At 44.2% G+C, this 16,387-nt stretch overlaps 1 protein-coding gene across 1 annotated transcript; it reads right to left on the reverse strand.

Annotated features, from left to right (window-relative positions):
- Positions 1-2,067: 2,067 nt before the first annotated feature.
- On the reverse strand, positions 2,068-10,123 carry LOC116036339. Its single transcript, XM_031279867.2, has 4 exons — positions 9,440-10,123; positions 9,261-9,341; positions 5,359-5,543; positions 2,068-4,522 (listed from the first exon to the last, which is right to left on the reverse strand). Exons 1-4 carry the CDS (start codon positions 9,528-9,530, stop codon positions 3,644-3,646), a joined length of 1,236 nt encoding a protein of 411 aa, XP_031135727.1. The 5' UTR covers positions 9,531-10,123; the 3' UTR covers positions 2,068-3,643.
- Positions 10,124-16,387: the final 6,264 nt, after the last annotated feature.

Here is a 16,387-nt window from a genome sequence, read left to right on the forward strand (position 1 = left end):
CACTTATCAGTCGTTCTAGTCTCTCTGCCATTTTTGTGAGTCGCTTCCGAAGCTTTTCCACGGTGTAGTACGACGTCCGCTGGGGGCGTATTGCGTGTTACGGAGTTGATTTCAACTGCCAGTGTGAAGGCGGCGTAAAGGGTCTTATAGACTAGACGCAGCCCAGCTGGCGCGTGCAAATGTGACGTCATGGGATCGCCGTGAATATTTATACCCGCGCTGGTGCTCACGACACTAGTTGCAGTCTTCTCCTGAACAGCGGTGGCGCTAATGAGCAAAGGCTACAGACGTTGCTCTTTCTATGGATTAGAAGAAGAAGAAAAAAGGTAAACAACGGCAGAACTGGCAGCAGCATTGCCGTCAATGCTTCGATTTGATTCGATGACCTACTTCGTCGGATCAAGCCTTTCATTCGCCATAAAAGAACTCATCTTAACCCAGTAAGTTTACAAGAGAGACTTGCAGTCACTGAGAGTCCTGGCATCCGGTTGTCAGCGAACCCGTTCAGGCCTCCCGTTTCCGCGAGCGCCACTGAAAAAAACAAAAGCCGTGCGCGACCTCTGAATGCGTCTAGTGTAAAACACGCTTAAGTAAGCGACAACAACACTGTCGGCGCGTCCAAATGATACAAGACTTCCGTGATCACGCACCCCATTTTCTTAAGTCTTGGTTGTTATTTGATAACGACTAATAAGAAAAACTTTGTAAGGGGCAAATGTACTTGGGGCAAGTAAAAAAAAAATGTTTACTTCCCCGACCAGGCAAAAACCTTAACGTTGAACCCTGCAAAAACAACAATAATTCAAACATTAAAATAAAAAAAGGGAAAAAGTTTTGCATTTTGGACAACCCTGTTAGTGCAAAATCCTCTCTTGCAGCGTAAATCCTGGATGGCAGTTTAGTGGCAGCGATAATACCGATAATCCACAGAGACGCACATCAGCCAGCTTCACTGTGATTCCCCAAAAAAAAAAAAAAAAATTTAAAAAAAAAGCCACAGTCCGAGCACCGACGGAGACATTTAAGCAAACAAACTGTGGCTGAAAACGGGGATACAGTCTTCCTCACAGAGGACAAGTTGGGCCGTTCATCTTCCATCAGGGATGACATCGGAAACACACACAAAGAAACGGTGTGAAAAGGTCAAATTAGAGAAGCAGGTGAGATTTAAAACGCGTGTCCGTGTGCAAAGTTCCCTCTTGTGATAGAAGTGGGTTAACCAGTAATGTAATCCAGTCAGTGGCGAGCAATCCAACGCCGACAGATCACACGTACACACGTCCTACAGTCTTCAGAGTATCAGCAGCGGAGTTGCAGCAACCAACTCCTCCTTTTTTTTTCTTCTTTTTTTTTTAACCCACCGACTACAACAGCTAGTACATCCAAACAATCACTTTACCAGCAAAATAGATTTTTAGCAAGAAAAACAAAGCTCCAAACGAATGGCGGCCAGTCAGATCAGAGTGTCACAAAATCTGTATGAAACTGAACCGCAGTTCCCACCTGGCGTCAGAAATCTCTAAAATATCTGTAAAATGCATCTCCGGTGACTTGCTTGTTTCAATTTCTCTTAAACTTTTGATTTTCTCTGTGAGGGAAGTGAAACTGCTTTTAAAACAGAGAGGAAGGTTTAGGCTGTTTGATAACTCACTTAAGGTATAAATTAGGGCTGTGCAACTAATCGAGTCGATTATTTTGAACATTTTGCGAGAGAGGGGGAGAGAAAGGGGGAGAAAGAGAGAGAGAGGGGGAGAGAGCGAGAGAGAGAGAGAGGGAGAGAGGGAGATAGAGAGGGAGAGAGAGAGACAGAGAGAGAGGTAGAGAGAAAGAGAGGGAGAGAGAAAAGGGGGAGAGAGACAGTGAGAGTGGGAGAGAGAGAGGGAGAAAGAAAAAGAAAGAAAGAAAGAGAGAGGTAGAGAGAAAGAGAGGGAGAGAGAAAAGGGGGAGAGAGAGTGAGAGGGAGAGAGAGAGAGAGAGAGAGATGGGGAGAGAAAGAGAGTGGGAGAGAGAGAGAGAGAAAGAAAGAAAGAAAGAGAGAGAGAGAGAGAAAGAGAGAAAAGGGGGAGAGGGAGAGGGGGAGGGGGGGAGAGAGAGAGGGAGAGAGAGAGAGAGAGAGAGAGAGAGAGAGAGAGAGAGTTACGTTGTATTGGGTTGCCCCCTGATGGAAATAATGTGCAAAAGTAGATATTCAAATTCAAACATAAAACCTCTCTGGTTTTTAAGACCGAATTTTCGAACGCCAGTTTCAGCCCATTTTGACAGCCCTAGACCCTTTCAGCCCTTTTTTTGGACATATTTTCCAACCGAGATGCATTATAGTGCCAGGTGTGAACGGCGTAACCTAACCCCCCCCCCCCCCCCGTACTGGAATGACATCATTAATCTCCTGAGATCTCCCGTTAAGAAACTCCCTCTGATATAAAACACTACCACAACGGCATGGCACAGAACTGAAGCAGGACTATATATCAACTATTATACAGCCAACACTATTACACCGTTATACCAAGACGCCGTTTATGTTACAGTGAAGTTGCGTTTCCTGTTCTGAGAGGCGGAGGGAGGGAAAGAGGGCGGGCAACACAGCCAGGTCACATTGACAGGTTTGAAAAGGAAATACATCTAAAGTCGTAACGTTTGCAACCACTGAACTCAAGTGGGGACGATAATATCCAGTTGACCAGTCTACAGGGGGAAAGTGGAGCTGCCCTTGGTTGTCTTTAGAAAATATCTAATACCATGGGAGGGGGGAGGGGGGGGAGGAATAGAGAGGCAAAGTCCCTCCCCTTTCCGGTGCACCACTATAGGACCTTATTTCGGGAAAAAATATGTACGGTAGTGAACGTAAAGAGACAAATAATGATTTGATCGGTTTGAAATGAGAGTGAATTTACACACATGATGTTCGACAATTTTAAAGATAATTCTGCAAGTGTATAAAGTCTCAGAGTTTGTCGTTAAACTGTTGAAGTATAAGACTACTGTGGAATACAGCCCAAAGTGTCCAAGTGACGTCTCTCTGAAGCTACGATGCCGGTGTGTTTCGAACCGGGATGTCACGTAACTCAGACGAGCAACAGGTCTCGCTCGCTCTCTAGCTTCCCCAGCGGAGAACAATTCGGTGTTTGGTGTTTAAAGCCCCCAACGTCGACTGTCAGGCAGCGCTGCCTGGAAGGCACTAGGATAAGGCAATGGTTAGGGGTTAGGGTTAAGATTAGGTGCCTCGAAGTCGACGTTGGGGGCTGAAAACACCATTGAGCTAACACTTCGCTGGATAAAACCCATCGGGTAAGATAACGTTACATGTTTTGTAGAACAGAGCTAAGCTAGGGAGCTAGCAAGCAAGGGGACGTACAGTATATTGTGCAAGACGATTTAGTTCACTGAGCAGTTTCCCATAGAACTAAGTGGTACTAGGACAAACTGAGACCTCTTTCACTTGCAAAATTATCTTTCAAACTGACAAACATATGTGCAGTTCATGGCTTAATTCAAACGGGATCAAATAACTTGCCTCTCCCCGTTAACTATTGTACATATTTTTCTGGGATTAAGGTCCCATGGGGGTCTACTGGAAGGGGAGGGACTTCGCCCCTCTATAAAGAGAGTCTTAAGCAGCAGCCGAGCATGTTGGGAAACCGAGTCAGGTCCACGCCACTTTGCGTGAGATGGCCTGTTTGAAGCACTCGGGGTCGACGTTGCCTCCGGGCCGCAGCGCTCTCTCCAGGCTCACCAGCGCGTTTTGGTGGCAGTCCCTGATGTTGACCGGGTACTTGGCCCTCAGGATCTCGTAGGCGGCGATCAGCCTCATGTTCTGCTTCACCATCAGGTACTGGATGATGCACGTCGGCGCCAGAGAGAAGCCGTCTCGACAGTGGACCAGGACGCGCTTCCTCTTCTCGGTCGAGGCGTCGATGCACTCGTTGATGTCTTCGAAGCAGCGCTGCTTCAGGGCCGGGCCGTCGCCCAGCGCGTCCGGCACGTCTCCGATGTCCACCTTGAGGCGGGACCAGCTGTGGCGGGTGCCCCGCGAGCAGGTGCACGGTATGAGGTTGAGGCTGGGGCCCGGTTCCCCCGGCACGCTGCTCATGTCGATGATGCTGTCAATGTTGTTGCGGCACAGAGTGCGTCCGTTGTACGCCGCGTTCAGGTTGCCGACGTAGATGTAGTCCGTCACTTTGGAGATGACGGGCTCAGAGTACTGGAAGTGTTCGGGGCCGCTGGGTTTGGGCTCGGGCGTGTCGGGGCCCCTGGCGCCGGCCGGCCCCGTGGCGGCTCTTCTGCTGTAGTTACGCAGCTTCTTGGAGCCCGAGCGGGACGGAGGGTTGGATTCGGACTCGGAGCTGCTGTTCCAGGGCGGAGAGAAGAGAGAGAAGCGACTGGAGGATCTGCTCTTGTTGAGGATCTCCACCGGGCTGGACAGGCTGGAGCTGGACGTGGTGGAAGCCGAAGCGCAGAACAGAGACGCTCGCTCCAGAGATCCTGTGCTGCTGGCAGCTCCCGCACTGTGGGCCTGCTCCATCTGAAACACACACACACACACACACACACACACACACACACACACACACACACACACACGATATGTTGTCCACTGAGTCTCTCATCCTCCATGACTAGAGGTGTTGAAATTAATCAAATAATCGAATCGTGGACATGGACGATGCTGCATCGATAATCGGCCGGGCCATAATCGATTATTTCTGTTTACAATTTAATGTCTGCCTAACAACCTTTCTGTTTACATATTCTGGTATGTTTTGCACACACTCTGTATGTGTGCTGTGTGTCTGATATTTTTGCTGCTGCAACACCGTTATTTCCCATTTTTTTGGGATCAATAAAAAAAAAATCTATCTATCTATCTATCTATCTATCTATCTATCTATCTATCTATCTATTCAGGAAGTGCCATGTGCTCAGTGCTGTAGTTTTATGTATCCGATGTATTTAGTATTAGAGCACTGCAGAATGTTTGGTTGTTGAAGCTTGAAAAGCTATGAATTAAACATCCTATATGGCTTTAAATAGAAAAATGTATTTGATGCATCGTGATGCATCGAGATATCGAATCGCTGACATGATAATCGTATCGAATCGGGAGATCAGTAAAGATTCACACCTCTCTGCCATAACTCATCGCCCCGGTATGAGTTAGTGGCACTTTACGCACTGAATTTACAATGATTTTAAAACCTTTCATTTCTACAGTTACTTGTTTTGTTCAGTTATGCCCCTGCTGGTCTGGATCAACAGAAGTAAATTTTCTGGATAAAGCCTGACATCTGATGTCGGGGCCCTCTCCGTGTGTCGCCGTTTCAAAATCATAGGACATAGCCGATGTGCGTCTGGACGTACCTGAGCTTTGAGGTTGTTCTTCCACTCCTGCGTCTCCAGAGCTTTGAAGCGTCCACTGCTGTCGGAGGAGATCGACATGCAGAGGGGCCGGTGAGCTCTGGGGGGCAGTTGGGGGGTGAGGGCCACGGGGACGGGCCTCGCATCGGCGTGCTCACTCCTACTCATCATCAAATTTGGACAGGAGCCTGTGTCACACAGTAGGACATGTCTCTGATCAACAGCCAGGTAACAAAACAGTCAGCCCTTGGTGGATAAATCAGCTTTAAGTTTCTGAAGTGACCATTGCTTCTTTGGGACAAAAAGTTCTGCCAAAATTTGGGATAGAGCTGTAAAACTGTGAATACTAAACCTGATAATGTGTGATTAACAACAGCACTTATCAGTAATGAACCTCACGGCACCTGGCTTTACATATTCTTACACTTAAGGGGCTTTCACACCTAGCTCATTCGGTCCGGACCTTCTGACTTTTCAGTTTGATCCGAACCAAAATTACAGGTGTGACCACGGTCCGGACCAAATAGACGAAATTTGGTCCAACCAAAAGAGGTGGTCTCGGTCCGGATCAAACTGAACCATGGTCCGGTTCATTTATAGTGTGAAAGCATTTTTGAATACAGGAAGCTCTGGCAGGCTCTCAGCATGTTATAAGACCGGGGAATAGCTCCTTTAAGGAATAGCTCTGTGCTTAGTGTGTAGGCTACATGAGAGTGTGACGGTGAATGTGCTCAGAGCAGACAGCTGTCGGCTATCAGAGCTGAGAATACATCAGCAGTTTATTTGTTAAGTGGTAGTAAATGTACAGTGTAGGTTTCCATTTGTCTCTGAACAAATGCCGCAGAAAGAAAGTTCGCGGCAGCAGGCAGTAGGGGAGAGCAGCAGGCAGTAGGGGAGAGCAGCAGGCAGTAGGAGAGAGCAGCAGGCAGTAGGGGAGAGCAGCAGGCAGTAGGGGAGAGCAGCAGGCAGTAGGGGAGAGCAGCAGGCAGTCGGAAAGACTCTGACACAGAGAGAGGATATGAGGGGATGGGGAAGCCCGTCTTAGAGGGTGACACGGGAATCAATTGTCGCTCCCATCCCATCCCAAGCCCACAAAAATACTCCCGTCATATCCCGATCACGTGACTGCCACCCCCAAAAATCCTGTCCTGCAAAATCCCGAGAGAAAGACTCCTGAATCCCGTCCCGCTCCCGTTTCGTTCCCTATGTTGTCTAAAGTTATCAGACTCTGTAGCGGACTCTGTCACGGACATGTGCTTCACACCGCGAGCAGGCTCGCGTGCCACCTGGCGAGAGAGAAAAAGAGACGTTGTCCATCGCTGTCTGGAGGATAACTAGCCAGTTAATATTGCGTGTGTGCGTTTGGTTAATCGCAGACAAATCACTGAGGTTGCCTCGGAAAGTTAGGCTACACTATACATGCATTACCTACAGGTCTAGGTAACACGCATTACCTACAGGTCTAGGTAACACGCATTACCTACAGGTCTAGGTAACACGCATTACCTACAGGTCTAGGTAACACGCATTACCTACAGGTCTAGGTAACACGCATTACCTGCAGGTCTAGGTAACACGCATTACCTACAGGTCTAGGTAACATGCATTACCTGCAGGTCTAGGTAACATGCATTACCTACAGGTCTAGGTAACATGCATTACCTACAGGTCTAGGTAACATGCATTACCTGCAGGTCTAGGTAACATGCATTACCTGCAGGTCTAGGTAACATGCATTACCTGCAGGTCTAGGTAACATGCATTACCTACAGGTCTAGGTAACATGCATTACCTACAGGTCTAGGTAACACGCATTACCTGCAGGTCTAGGTAACACGCATTACCTACAGGTCTAGGTAACATGCATTACCTACAGGTCTAGGTAACATGCATTACCTACAGGTCTAGGTAACATGCATTACCTGCAGGTCTAGGTAACATGCATTACCTGCAGGTCTAGGTAACATGCATTACCTGCAGGTCTAGGTAACATGCATTACCTACAGGTCTAGGTAACATGCATTACCTACAGGTCTAGGTAACATGCATTACCTGCAGGCCAAGGCCATTTCATTACGTGATTCCTAACGGAGATCTTCTCAAACTCAAAACACACTTTTCTCCGTCCCGCCCGCTCCCGTTGATTTCTATGCTCTATTCCGTCCCTATCACGTTACCAACAGTGAAAATGACTCCCATACCGTGGGACTCCCGCGGGAATACCGTGACCAGCGGGAAAAATCATCATCTTCTAGCCTGTCTACAAGCCAATCAATTCTAAGTATCAGGAGACGCAGCTCACGTATGTGATGACGACAGGACGTAGTTTTGTCACGTTTAGATCTTTAGTGCGCTTGCATAACTGCAGTGTGAAACCAAAACTTACCGGATCAAATGCAAAAACATCAACCTTGGTTCGGACCTTGGTTTGGACATTCAGGTGTGAAAGCCTCCCTCAGAAACAATAGCTTTGACTTTACACATGCCGGCCATTTTAGATTGAAATCATGTCTTTCCAAGTCTGGGAAAGCTGCTAACTTAAAATGTCCACAACTTAAGATGAAAAACACACTGGTGGTAGCTGGAAAAGACATCCTTTCTCAATGTGTACAGTGTGAAACACAGTCAGTTAGTTTAACATCCTTAGACAAGCTCCTTTGAACCTACGTGACTAGTTCTGTAGTCAAGCCCCTCAAAATGCAACACACGTAGCTCCGTCTCTGTGAGTTATTCCTGCAAGTAAGTTAGCCAGCCAATCCCGAGCATTATTAGATCTTGGTACTTCTGCGTGCTTATTGGCTCACTGACGCTGATGAGATTTACTTATTAGGCTTTTAAATTTGGTATCAATACTCGTTAGCATGAAGGCAATTCGGTCAGTGCCAAAAAGTATCGAAGGTCGATAGTGGCTGGAATTATTAGGTTTTTAGACATTTGAGGAACGTGCAAGGGCTAATCCAAAACGTTGACATGTCCCTTTATAATAACTCTTTCAAATGATTTGTTATGTATAGGCCTCAGTTAATATGAGGCTGCATTTAATAGCTTTTTTGGTCTAGAGCCTTTGTACTAGCTATACCACCATATTTAATAACTTTCTGTGAGGTGCAGTTTAGTGTCCCAAATTATTTTCCAAAAACTGAGTGTCCCAAATGATGAGGGTCTTACAGGTTATGGTTAGAGTTAGGGTAGCACAGGTGGTTTAGCAGGTTCATAATTAATTAACTCTTGTGTTGACTTCGGGTCACATTGACCCGTTTTTAATTTTTTTTTTTTTTTTATATCAGAAAAATGGGACGTAGAAAAAAGCGCTGAAAATGTGTAGAAGAAAAATTTTACAATTTTAAACGTTGAAAAAAGCAAAAACAAACTGAAAAAAGGCATCAAAAACATAAAGAAAAAAGGTGTTTTTTTTCAAGGTTGACAGGAAGACAACACAACGGTTAAGGACATTGTATGGGGAATTTGGGACACTAACCTGCACGCATACCGAGGTAAAATGTTATTAGGTTTTCCAACTGTGCAATAAATTAATAATCTACTCACATACTTACCTGGACACTAACTGCTCTTAACTGCTAATTTATGCTAAATGTAATTTATTTATTCACTGTACAATAACACAATACCATACATATATATATATATATATATATATCTGTAGTTTATTGTTGTTTACTGCTTGTTTACTTTTGTAAAATATATTTAGCTAAAAGTTTATTGTTATTCTTATACTGTATTTTTTCTATACTTTATTTTTTATACCTCTTTATTTAAAGAGTGTTTTGTAACCTGCTAAAATCTGCTGTTGGATATCTAATTTCCTTGCGGGAGTCATCCCAAAAGGATCAATAAAGACAAGTCTAAGTGTAAAAAGTCTAAGTCCAATGGAGGGTTTTACCTACCAGCACATTCTGAGCGGGCGATGGACTGAATTTGCAGTGTGTTCTGGGTTTTCAACAGGCTGTGAAGGGTTCTCACTATACCTGTAAATACAGAGGTCACCTTGCAGTTAAGCTTGAATGGGAAGTATCCATCACTTACAGTTTGGAAGAAGACATGACCATAGAAACAGAAGTCTTACCGATCCTTCCATTCTGCTTGCAGAGCACCTTTTTATCCAGCAGTTTGTGTGCACTCAGGTCTTTGTTCCACTCTTCTTCCTCGGCTTCCATGTTCCTCCGCCTCCTGCTGACAGAAGAGGCACGAAAACCCGGCTGAGGCGGCCCGTCATCTTTGGCAAGCCGAGCAACACTTCAGCTCCATCGGACGGACATCGCTTCAGCACTGAGACACGGCTACCCCAAGCAACCAGCTAGCTAAGCTAACGTTAGCATTAGCTCACTCACTGTGTGTGAGTCATGCTGTTGGAGGCGCTAACCGTCGGTTATTTCCGCCCCGAGGGGGGAAGTATGGCCGCAACAAACCAAAGCATCCACACTGGAGGATATGGCTAACATGACGACTTAAGTGGTTATAACATTATCTGTAAACATCATAAACGTTAGCGAGCTAGCGCTAACTAACCGCCGGTGGTTAGCATAACTGACGTTCCTCGCTGTCCTCTGCGGTTACTGTGGCTCATTGCGCGTGAACACCAACTACCAACCGCAACTTGTGTTCCGTGAAGCCGCTACAGGCTACACAACACCGGCTAACGTCGGTGACAATTTCAAACGGAGCTCCGGTGACTAGCTGGCTGGCTACCGAACAGCTTCACCAGCCCAGCAGCATCACCACCGTGAGCGCGAGCACGACCCCCTGCCGCGCGGACTCGAATGCGGCTATCTGACGCGGAGAGATTTTTTTATCCCCTGAAACAAGTCTTCCAGGTTTAGCGTTTAGCCTCTATACAGTCTCTCCCACTCAAACAATAGGTAACAAGTTATTAAAAGCTAGGTTAAAAAATGGTTTAAGGTTAGGGAAATGGATGTATTAGGGATTGTAAAGGAGAGCAGTATTTATACGCATCTTGGAAGGAAAACTACCTGGAAGGCAAAACTCGGCGCAAAATCTCAACAGTATTAGGTCGCTTGATAAAAACAAGGGCATCTCTCATATGGGCGGAATTAGTCAGTTTCTCAATGAATTCAACATTGGCTGAGCCGGTTGTGTTCACTAACGGCTGATAGAGGACACTAAAACTAACGCCTCTCCGACAATGAACGTTTCAAACGGATTCAAGGATATTTTAATGTAACACTGATTTAGACAAAATAGCATTAAATTGTTCAAAAAATAAATATATATAGGCTCTTTTTAAAAACAAAGTATATTTTTATTATTTTCCTTTTTCCCTTCGAAATCCATTTAGCTTCAAAACAGCTAAACAGTGTCAATATGTTGTTACAAAAGCTGCTTTTAAAGAACCGTTTGACTAAAAATTAAGTCACATTCATGTTAAGAAAGCTAAAATATTTACTAGACAGACAGGCAGACAGACACACAGACATACAGGCAGACAGACGGATATATATATATATATATAGATAGATAGATAGATAGATAGATAGATAGATAGATAGATAGATAGATAGATAGATAGATAGATAGATAGATCTTTATTGTCAGTGTGCATAAAAAATAGAAATTGAATAAATAGAACAAAGTAAACAGAACACAGACAAAGGCAACTAGAAAAAATACAGTATGAATAAAAGTAAAAGATATACAAGGTATATTAAATAGTAAAACACAAGTGTTTAAAAAAAGTGACCTTTAAAAACAGTGGTTAAGTTATAGCATCATAAAGCAGATTTCCTTATATAATATTATATTCTCACCGTGTGTCTGTGTGTGTGTGCTGCAGTAGTCTGGCTGTTTCTCGGTGTGTCAGCGGACTGACTGAAAAACAATTATCAGGGAGCTGATCTAGAGGCTGTTTTCTCATCTGGCGTCTAATTGGATGGCCGGGGCCTCTCTCCAGGTATCCTGGTAACCCAGCGAGCTGCTGATGTCATGTCTCTCCATAATGAAGTGTGAGTGTATCTCGCTGCCTTTGTCAATAACCCGCGGCAGGGAAATTGACAGGAGATAAGGCCGACAATGAAGGCCCCTCTCTGCCAAGACACACGGTTATTATCACACATTACTACCTCGGATCATCTCACCTTTATAGTATTTACTTCGCTGTTTTATAGTTTTCAGATTTCCTTGAGATAGACAAAAACAGCAACATTAAAGGACCATGGTAATGGGTTTTTTCTTCCTTTCTGTAGTCTTTTACCAACTCCTACTTTAGGCCAATGAGGTGGGACCAAGGGGGTCAGCTTCTCCTCGGAACGCGTCGCTCCTATGGCGCCATTTTGATGCTACCAAGCCATCACCTCCCGTTAGCATCCCATTGACTCCCATTCATTTTGACGTCACTTTGACAGAGAATAACTTTACATCTGAAGAGTTTAAAGACTTTATTTGTCCGTTGTTTATTTCTAAAGAAACACGACAATGTATAAAAGGCTCCATTACCTTGTACCTCACGTTATGGCTCCGTAGCAGACGTTTTTATAAAAATAGGCTAACGATTGGGTCATAACCACGAGACTTACTGTCTCATAGTAGAGGAATTACCGTATAGTACAGGAGAAGCTCTCAGGCAGTTTGGACTTCCATTAGCTGTTTAAGGTTAATTACTAATGTTAACTATCATTTTAGTGATCAATAATTAGCCTGTGTCTATGTTATCTCCTTACATATACCTACGCTCTCCGTCTCTGCTAGATTGGGAATGATTGAGATTTCTCTTGGCACAGCTACCAGAAGACTTCCAACTTTCAGACAGGTTGCTCACGTCACATCTACGTCTTCAAGCTCAGTTGGAGGCTGCTCAGTAACGCTCAGCCATCACCGGAAAAGATCTTCTAATATCCTTCACTGGTCTCCGTCCAGAGACACGGGATCTGTTGGTCCAGTTTATATATGTCTATGGGTGGGACCAGGGAAGAACTTGCTTGGACGCGTGTTCTGCGTGCCAATAATCAATGTCCACAATCTGTCTGCTTTTCGGTGCTGTGACCCATTTATTTTCTTTAGCACACTAATCAAACAATGACACGCAAACCTGAAACGCATCCAAGCAAGTTCTTCCCTGGTCCCACCTCATTGGCTTAATGTAGGAGTTGGTAAAAGACTCTACATTGAAGTGACAAGCTGTCTGCCTTTCCCCCTATAGCCACACACCTATGTATCCCTGGCTGTTAATTACCTATATGCCTCCCTAAAGGCAATGCTCAACCCAGTGCTCAAAACTAAGTTGTGTAATGGCTCCAACACTTTCTTTTGCAGCTTTGATAAGATGTTGAAATGTTAAAATGAAGACAGATTCAGCTGCTGCACGGCCTATTTCTCGCTTAAAATGTTTTCAGAAACACATTTCGGTGAACTATTTTTGTAAAATACGATATTGTATTCTGAACGAGCCGCCATTATGGTCGGTTTTGAAATTCGGGAGCAGCCAACCCCACGTGACGCGTTCGTCCAATCAGCTGCAGCCATCGCGGTTGTAAGGAGGGTTTTCTCGTCATTGGTCAGTGAAGAGAAACTGGTGACGAGCTCACTAGCGTGCAATGCTGGGAAGCGTGTTGATCCCATAGACAGTATATATAATGGACCAACAGATCCCGTGTCTCTGGACGGAGACCAGTGAAGGATATTAGAAGATCTTTCCCGGTGATGGCTGAGCGTTACTGAGCAGCCTCCAACTGAGCTTGAAGACGTAGATGTGACGTGAGCAACCTGTCTGAAAGTTGGAAGTCTTCTGGTAGCTGTGCCAAGAGAAATCTCAATCATTCCCAATCTAGCAGAGACGGAGAGCGTAGGTATATGTAAGGAGATAACATAGACACAGGCTAATTATTGATCACTAAAATGATAGTTAACATTAGTAATTAAACTTAAACAGCTAATGGAAGTCCAAACTGCCTGAGAGCTTCTCCTGTACTATACGGTAATTCCTCTACTATGAGACAGTAAGTCTCGTGGTTATGACCCAATCGTTAGCCTATTTTTATAAAAACGTCTGCTACGGAGCCATAACGTGAGGTACAAGGTAATGGAGCCTTTTATACATTGTTGTGTTTCTTCAGAAATAAACAACGGACAAATAGAGTCTTTAAACTCTTCAGATGTAAAGTTATTCTCTGTCAAAGTGACGTCAAAATGAATGGCAGTCAATGGGATGCTAACGGGAGGTGATGGCTTGTTAGCATTAAAATGGCGCCATAGGAGGTTCGCGGTCCGAGGAGAAGCTTACCCCCTTGGTTGATCCCATCCGTGAAAACAATGCATATACGGACTCGTACCTTTACTGTAAACTTCCTCACCTTACTTCCTGCTTTGCTCCTTTCATAACTATACGGCCACTAGAGCAGTCACTAACAACTTAACTATGAGACGACCTAGGGTGTGTGTGTGTGTCTGTGTGTCTCTGTGTGTGTGTGTGTGTATATATCTGTGTGTGTGTGTGTGTGTGTGTGTGTGTGTGTGTGTGTGTATATCTGTGTGTGTGTGTGTGTGTGTCTGTCTGTCTGTCTGTCTGTCTGTGTGTGTGTGTCTATCTGTCTGTCTGTCTGTCTGTGTGTGTGTGTGTGTGTGTGTGTGTGTGTGGTGTCTGTCTGTCTGTCTGTCTGTCTGTGTGTCTGTGTGTGTGTGTGTGTGTGTGTGTGTGTGTATGTGTGTGTGTGTGTGTATTTGTTGTTTTTTGATAGTATAGAGCTCAACAGTGACCGCCCACTTTTTTTCAGCTCTGTCTCCGGAAGTGTTTTTCCGTTTCGAAAATTGCTGATATATAGAGTTTTAAGCCTGTAACCATGACAACCAGCTACGAGATGAATAGTGAGCGTAACATATTTGATTCGGCGCAAAAAAACATTTTGAAAACGGCAAAAAAGGCAAAAGGTCCGAGACCGTGTCCAGAAACTATCAGAGACTTCAATGGTAGAAGCTCGCTCTAGCCGTTCACGGTTTCGCGGGTACGGTAAACGTTTCTATGGTACCAGCGAGTTGGACCGATCAGAGACGTTGCTGTTACGCTTAGGATTGTGAGTAGTGTAGTTTTTCTCCATCAAATCACGGGTAAAACATGTTTTTCTCAAAACAAGGTTGATTTCATACAGACTTCTAGCTTCTACAGGAGCAGAAACCTTCGTTACACAACCACGTAGACATTATGGGATGGTTTAGACATTATGGGATAGTTTAGACATTATGGGATGGTTTAGACATTATGGGTTGGTTTAGATATTATGGGATGGTTTAGACCACGTAGCTCGGGGTCAGTCTACCTCGGATGGTTTAGACATTATGACTGATAATCTAAATCCTTATGGAGAAAATCAATGTGATTTTTACATCCGGAGTCGGCTGTGGGCGGGACTGTTGAGGTCTATTATAAAATGTAAACATACAAATATATATAACTGACATAACGTTTTTTTTATTATAGATTATTTCAGACATACATGTTGTGTATCTGCTAATAGATATGAGAGGGTTAATCCCAATATTTATAGTTTCTTGCTTGATTTTTATAAATGTTGTTGCTAATTTCTACTTTGAAAGAGGGAAAAGTCTTCTGTCTTTATCCACAGGGTGTGTCTCCGGCATGTTAACATGGTTATTTCCTCCTGCAGGTGAAATGAGATCTCATGTCAACATGAGGTGCGGGCGGAGGGAAACAGGTTTGTTTGAGCTCAGGGAGCGTTTAATGAGTTTGATCTCTGGAGGCCTGAAGCAGCCGGAAGACGCGCTGCTGAGCTCATCTTGATTGGTCCCTGTTCTGAAATTAAATCCTTCATCTGTCTGGGGAAAGACGAGCGATCACAGAGGTCCAAACAACCCAAAAACTCTCAACCCCAGGCTGCTGCCGTCGGTGCTAAAGAAGCAGCCGCTGCCTATCTATATCGACAACGTTTTCATTTCTTATTTGTTCAAGATGTGGCTCGCCTAAGAAGTTTAAAATCCGGGAGTGTGCCAATGGTCCCACATTTCTAAGATTTTTTTTCCAAAATTAGGCCCTATGTTCCCACAGTTCCCACATTTCTAAGATTTTTTTTCCAAAATTAGGCCCTATGTTCCCACAGTTCCTACATTTCTAAGATTGTTTTTTTTTTCCAAAATTAGGCCCTATGTTCCCACAGTTCCCACATTTCTAAGATTTTTTTTCCAAAATTAGGCCCTATGTTCCCACATTTCTAAGATTTTTTCTCCAAAATTAGGCCCTATGTTCCCACATTTCTAAGATTTCTTTTCCAAAATTAGGCCCTATGTTCCCACATTTCTAAGATTTCTTTTAAAAAATTAGGCCCTATGTTCCCACATTTCCTTTTTCATAAATTTGGATTTGAGCGGTCAGCCCAATGGTCCCACAGCCCTATGTTCCCACATTTCTAAGATTTCTTTCCAAAATTAGGCCCTATGTTCCCACATGTCCTTCTTCATAAATTTGTATCAGATTTTATCCCCCTAACCCTAACCCCTTACCCTAAAAAATGTTGTGGGAGGATAGGGCTTAAATTGAAGGGAAGGAACATAGGGCTGTGGGACCATTGGGCCATGGGAACATAGGGCTGTGGGACCATTGGGCCGTGGGACCATAGGGCCGTGGGAACATAGGGCTGTGGGAACATAGGGATGACACCTCAAATCTGACCCACACGATCGTCACTGTAAATAAATAACTTTCCAGAAAGCTTTCAACAACCTTATTGTGTAAAAGTGAAATGAGGCAAGTCGGTGCATAAAGAGGAAGTTGCTGCAGATCTCAAACACACAGATGTGATTACAGGTTTAATACTACTAATATTACAGAAAACTTTACGTAGAATATCATCATAAGTTTGAGGGATGAAAGTTTCAGTTCCGTATGATACAATTCATACAGAAAGAACAAAGTGCTCTGGTTTGAAATTAAAATATGATTCATAACTTAATTTAATACCAAAATATAATTGTTAATCTTAAAGGGTAGTTTCGGTATTTTTTAACCAATGCATTGATGTCTTAGGATCTAATCTTTTAAATTGGTCCAGTACTG

Source organism: Sander lucioperca, chromosome 7, assembly GCF_008315115.2.
Source record: "Sander lucioperca isolate FBNREF2018 chromosome 7, SLUC_FBN_1.2, whole genome shotgun sequence".
Classification (NCBI taxonomy): domain Eukaryota; kingdom Metazoa; phylum Chordata; class Actinopteri; order Perciformes; family Percidae; genus Sander; species Sander lucioperca.